The sequence below is a fragment of the Rosa chinensis genome, chromosome 5 (assembly GCF_002994745.2).
Source record: "Rosa chinensis cultivar Old Blush chromosome 5, RchiOBHm-V2, whole genome shotgun sequence".
In the NCBI taxonomy this organism is placed as follows: Eukaryota; Viridiplantae; Streptophyta; class Magnoliopsida; order Rosales; family Rosaceae; genus Rosa; species Rosa chinensis.
Window position 1 is genome coordinate 1,563,843 of NC_037092.1, and position 6,386 is coordinate 1,570,228.

The 6,386-nt window shown below is 34.1% G+C and overlaps 1 protein-coding gene across 3 annotated transcripts; it reads right to left on the reverse strand.

Annotated features, from left to right (window-relative positions):
* Positions 1-1,392: 1,392 nt before the first annotated feature.
* On the reverse strand, positions 1,393-4,360 carry LOC112201511 (peroxisomal membrane protein PMP22). 3 transcript variants are annotated; one of them, XM_024342396.2, is made up of 8 exons: positions 4,135-4,360; positions 3,763-3,861; positions 2,672-2,773; positions 2,408-2,483; positions 2,057-2,127; positions 1,882-1,967; positions 1,662-1,744; positions 1,393-1,550 (listed from the first exon to the last, which is right to left on the reverse strand). In XM_024342396.2, exons 1-7 carry the CDS (start codon positions 4,192-4,194, stop codon positions 1,690-1,692), a joined length of 549 nt encoding a protein of 182 aa, XP_024198164.1. In that variant the 5' UTR covers positions 4,195-4,360; the 3' UTR covers positions 1,393-1,550; positions 1,662-1,689. The 3 variants fall into 3 exon arrangements, with proteins under 3 accessions (XP_024198164.1, XP_024198165.1, XP_024198163.1); XM_024342397.2 differs by having other exon boundaries at positions 1,393-1,553; XM_024342395.2 differs by having other exon boundaries at positions 1,393-1,744; positions 4,135-4,354.
* Between the last annotated feature and the right edge of the window lie 2,026 nt (positions 4,361-6,386).

The window sequence follows — 6,386 nt, forward strand, 5'->3', positions numbered from 1 at the left end:
AAATATCCTTCAGCTGTCAATTTTTGTAACCAAGCTAACGGCACCAGGTACCAATCTTCGGTCGGGGTCAAAACCTCATGTACCGTTTTGATATTTTCTGAACGTGAGGTACTGAAGTTTAGAATTGGGAAAATATCAGGTACTGTACGGACGATTTTCCCTTATTTTAAAGGGAAGAATACTCTAGTTTACTTTTAGTTTCATTCAACATCCTAAATACGTCAGCGTTGATTACACATTTACAATTATATGTACAATTGCACAAAAGCACTTTTATCATAAATTTAGAGTTGATTACACATACCATTGAAAGTGTACTATCGTACATAAAAAAGGATTTTAAAACGATAATATTTCTTTAGTTCATTTATATTTATAGTTTGTTATCATGTTAAATGATTAATGCATCATCACATGCAATTTAAGCTAGAAAAAAAAACATATGTGCCTAATATTCATATTATCATACTGAAATTGTTTGCCATAACATTCCCATGCTAAATTTCATAGATTCAGAAATAGGTGGATGAAAGAGATGATCGATGGAGCAGATTCTCTAAACTTAGACAAAGTCTCCTTGTCGAGAGTTTGGATACTTAGGTTCTTTCTTTTCAAGTCCAAAAAATCCTAACAAATCTTCATGCTAACCACCAATTCGTATTTAGGTGTTTTTAATTTATTTGTGAAGTTTTTGCCCATGGCTTTTGTAGCTACAAGCCTAGTGGTTCATTCTATGATGTCAAGGTCTTGTGTGGTTCATTTAACTCCTCATAGTGGTTCATTCTATGATGTAAAGTGATGTGGGTGCTCAATGTGCTCACTACTTGGCAGAAGATGATGTCTTTTCTTCTTTTTCAGAAGTAGTGGTTTCTTCTTTATTTGCAGGTTCCGCATTCTCTCTAAATGAGTTAAACCCAGAATGGTATATCTTTTGAACGTCCGTCCTAAGTAGTATCTGCTACAGAAATCTTTCAAAAATACTTAGGGACACGGACTTAGAATGCAAGCAATGTATATTGTTTTCATGAATTGTCAATGCTAGTCGGCCATCCCAAGCTTCACTCTAGATTACACCCTTTTTTGTTTTGTTTTTTATAAGAAAAATATGTAAATAATTAAAAACAATAATCAAGACCTGGATTTAGAATGACAGACAGCTTAGGTTCGATTTGTAAAGAATATAATTATCAGCCCTCAATCTAAGGTGAGATCCACCATCAATGTGATAGATTATTCAGAGATCACTCCACCAGTCATCGGTGTCTTCTATGGCTTATTTGCAAAACACAAGCAAAATAACTTGGATTTTCTAATTTCTACTACTACATGTCTCCTGCTTTAAGCTTTGAGCTGCGCATTCACATGCATTTGCGGTTTTCAAGCAAAACCGAGTAAGCAATATGCAGCTTTTGCAGTATCTCTTTGATTGCATTCAGTCAAATTCAAAGCAAAGTTGTCTAGTTAAAAAATTACATAATCACTGATAGATGTGCAATAATATAGTTGAAATTATGAATGGATAGGAGGCAGGATCACACATTTTTAGCAAACTGCTGCATACAAGAAAATGGGATCCATCACTTATTCATAGAATTCATGATTGCTGAAGAGAGACCATCGTGAGCTAAAACTACATGTAAATCATGGGGAGCACGAACTACCTTGAGGCCGACTAAAAAGTTATTCTCTTCACTTGGCCTTTGGTAATGCCACAGATCTTGCTTGTAAATTTAGGAATATTCCCCTGAAAACAAAGTTACGAATTTAAACATAAAGCTAAGAACAGTTATTTTAATAAATAAAAAAATCAGGAAAATATGTCAATAATGAACTGCATGTATATGCATAGAGTATATAGGAGTTTATATTTATTGTTCATACCAGCAAAACCCAACCAAGCTCTGGAAGATGACACGAAATTGGAGTGGTACATACTGGTGATTTATCCACCCCAGAACAGGCCAAAACTGCATTGCCATCCAATTAAGGTTTTATCAGATTATGATATGATTTCTGTTTTCTTATAATGTCTAACAATGACATGACAGAAGTATACCGTCCATGCTGTGTACTGCACTGCCGGAAAGTCCTTCTTAATTTTACTTTTCACATGAATCCATGGTCTTCCTGCATTTTCACATCTTCATTAGACAATGAGCAACAAAGTTCACACTAACTGTCACTTTAAACATTCATATTAGCTCACACGCTATCACGCCTCTGTCAGGCTGACTTTCTTTGAAAATTTAAGAGCTGTTTGACTCTACAAAAATATTATAATCTCTGTAAAAATAACAAAAATTATATCTTAATCAAATATAAGGGCTTGTAGCTAACTGAGCTTAAACTGCATTTTTCACAAGCCAATATTTCAGATTGAAGATCAAGGGCTTTGACATTTACTTACCCTCCACAACTAGCCCATAGTAAAGCATGAAAATCAAGTTATTCCAAGGAGAAGATGTCAATTGTTCCACTAGTACCTGCAAATAATTTCATGAGGACTATGAGCATAACCTTTTAGTTTAAGAAAGGAGAAATTGGAAACTAAGGAACTTAAATACTGATGATTGTGAATATGACGTGAAGGGACTAGGATTCAGCTGATTCTGACATTCAATGCTTTTCTCAACAACAAACCAGAGCATGAAGACAAGGAGCCTAAGTCTACCTTCTTGGCTACAGTTTTGTTATCTTTCTTCCCCTTGAAAATTTTGTCCAGTAATAAATGCAGGAAATGCCCAAATGGTCCAAGATAAGCAACTCCAAAAAGCTGCATTCACAAATGCAAGGTTATATCCAAAAAAAAATAAAAAAAAATGCAAGGTTGTAATGGAAAACATGCAACAATGCTGTATAACATATATATTAGGAATTGGCAAGTGAGCATAAACTGGAAAGTGAAGCCTTTGTTTCCTTTAGCACGTTAATAATTCTAGCCCACTCCTAAAGAGCTACTAGTTATTCATCGAACTACTACAAATCACAGTTAAGACCGCATAATGAGATTGAACCAACAACCAGGCTGCACTTTGGCAGTTTCTCATTGTAGAGGCATACCTTTCTATTGCTCTATTAGTTCGCAAAAAGGTTTAGTGATATGTTTTCTTTTGACTGTATGCCTTTATCTATAAACCCAGGTCAGGGGTATCCGGTGAGGCTATGGTTGTAGGCATCCGCTCAATTGAAATGCACTCCATTCAAACCAACTTCATTAGTACTTCAAACATTTAAAGTGAGTTTGCAACTCTTATTCTGGACAGACATTGTAGCATTACATCATACAACAGCAAAACAAGTGAAACAGACAGGAATGGGGAATAAATATGTCCTTTCAACTAAGACTCTGGTACTGACAGGTATCGTAGTGCTGATGAATTGAATTTGATTCTGAAATATTGGCAATCCACAAACCCTTCAAGTCCAGTGGTCCACCAACAATGGCAAAAACTAACAGGGCCTAGTTTTTCATGTGCATTTGTTTGCCTGTCTGTCCAAATTTAGCTTAGAACATAGTCGAAATAAGTTTGAATATTGAGCTTAGCGAAATGCAATGTGTGTTTATCACAATGATTAAAAAGAAAGAGCACAACTAACCTAAGGTTAGCATTTTACATTCATCTAGATGAACTGCTTACCATCCAATTACGCAGAATTCGAGGACATACAAGAGCAAGCGCACACATACAAATTAAACACACACATCATTGTGAAATTGGTAAAACAACTAACCACAATCCATGGTGAAGGAAAGAATCATACCACTTTGAGAACAAGCCTTCTTAATTGAAGTTTCTGAATCCCTGTGAGCTTCTGAGACGCTATATCACTGATCGCTGACAAAAACCCAGCTGTGAGTGCCTATCCAAACAACAAAAACAGTGTCACCAAAATCCCATGTCACCAAAATGGTGCATAGCAATGGCCAAGACCTCGAAAACACTGAATTGGCCAAGATCCCAACAAATACTACAAATCATAATTGAGTGAAAAAGTCATTGTCTTTGAAATCCCAGATAAGAAAAAATGTCTAAAAACACAAAAGTTCCAATCTTTCTGAACTTTTGATCAAAAACAAAACAAACCAACCATGGGTTTTAAGAGGTAATCAACGAAAAAGAGATGGGCTTTGACCTTGGTTCTCAATGGATGTCGCTGAAGCTGAATCAAGTACTGCTTTGCTATCGACCCCATGCTTTCCTTGTTACAAAGTCTCCAAGTTCCTCTCTTTAAGAAGCTGAACAGAACTGTTCAGAAATATCTTGGTCTTAGATTCGGGGACTGTCAGAAATGATGGGTGGTCCTACCTATATTGTCCTTTGGGATTTGCCGTAACGGATTACCCATACCCAATGCAATATTAATGTTCTTTAATGAGGAATGCCTCGCATATTCTTCTCGTTTTAGATTTTACCAATTACACTCTTCTTTTGTTTTTTTTCTTTACCGGCCTGATTCTTCCGTTTTTGTTTTTTGGGGTGTGAATATGTTTCTTTCTTTTCAAGGATTTCTGGAGTGTAAAGGTTGACACAAAGGTTTGAAGCTTTCAGTTGGAAAACTGAAAAGTCAATCGGATCCAAATTGGAATCGCTCAAATTAAACCGGCTAGAGGTTATCCCAAATCCTAACTCCTAAGCATTTCCCATTTGCTTTTGTAGTTCCTTCTTGTATATTGTGGGATTTGTAAGAGCAACTCCAACAGATTCCCTATATTTTGATTTTTCTCTACTTTAGGGAAAAATAAGCCTCTTTTGCTCCAACAGATTCCCTATAACTATCTCTATTTTAGGGAAAGTGATGAGAGAGAAAACCAAATTCCCTATATTTACAGCAAACTCCAAAATTTTAAAGAAGAATATGGAGATTTTATAGATTATTATAAATTAGGGAATCTGTTGGAGTTGGAGAAGAAAAATAGGCTAAAGGTTTGACTTTTGCTTCTCTATAATACAAAAATTACAGGGAAGCTGTTGGAGTTTGCTCTAAGGCCAAGAAAAGGAGAAATGATTCAAGTAAGCTCTTTGTATACAACGTTTGAAATCATAATTATACAAAAGATAGAGAGTTGTAAACCGCATTCTCCCAAAAAAAAAAAAAAAGTTATAAACCGATGTAGGTCGGTTTGCGTTAGTTCTTTTGCGAAAGTTGTGTGTTATATTGTTATATATGAAAATTTTACTTTTGTGAAGTGTCTTTGGATGAAGGAAAAAATATATATAATTTTATTGATAATGAGGACTTATAAAACGTCAATTACTTTGTTGGCATTTTTAACTTGAAAATCATAAATTTTATGTGGAAAAGAAATGAAAAAAATTGATTCATGCATTTATTTTCTCTATTCACACACCCTCTTTATTTTTCCATTACTTTAATATATATATATATATATATATATATTTTTTTTTTTTACAAATTACCCTAAATATCATCCCTTGTAATTATATATATTTTTTAAATTTTTATTTATTTGGCAAGTTAATCATGAATTAAACATCATTATACAATGCAATAAATCAATTTCTCTTGTGACATCATTATACAATACAATAAATCAATTTCTCTTGTGAATGTCATTGCTGATTAGACAAAAAAAAAAAAAAAAACTGATGGGCAAGACGAAGTGCAATCTGTCAAAAGTTTTACAATTAGTGTGCCAATGTTTAGGGCTCAGATGAAAAATCACGATGTAATTGAATTTGGAGATTTAGGTATGTCATGACTGCTATACAAACTGAAGAAATGTATAAGCTTATCACCTAAACTAAAGGAGATCCAAAACCTCTCACATCTGATTAAGCAACATTGCATCAAGATACCATTCCCAGTGACATAAAGCATTCTGTAGAGTGATGATATGACTAATTTTCTCAACTCTTTAATCTATGTCTAGTGTAGCAAAAACAGAAAACAATAATAAGAATGTATTATGCAAGGCCAGAATAATCAAAATATGATTACCTTAGCAAAATTTCATGATACCACCAGTACTTTATACTACAACACTATAAGCCCTGTTTGGATAGCAGGAAATCATGGTATGGAATGAGAATTAATTTCATTTTCCATTTAGATGTGCTGTTTGGTTGTAATTAGAGGTAGGAAAGGAAATAAAAAATGAGATTTGACTGAAAATTGACTCCCTCATAAAACTTGAATAGAATTACCTAGTCATGGGTGGTATTCTATTTCCATTTATTCCCACTGTCAAAGGTAAAATTACATTAATTATCCATCTAAAAAATTTATATTTCCTCATCAATATTCCTTATAAGGTGATATCATATATGTACTTTAATTAGTGAAAGAGCGTTTTTTTTTTTTTTTTGAAAGAAGGCAATAGCCAATATATTGATCAAAAGCCAGAATGGCTCTTACATACCCTT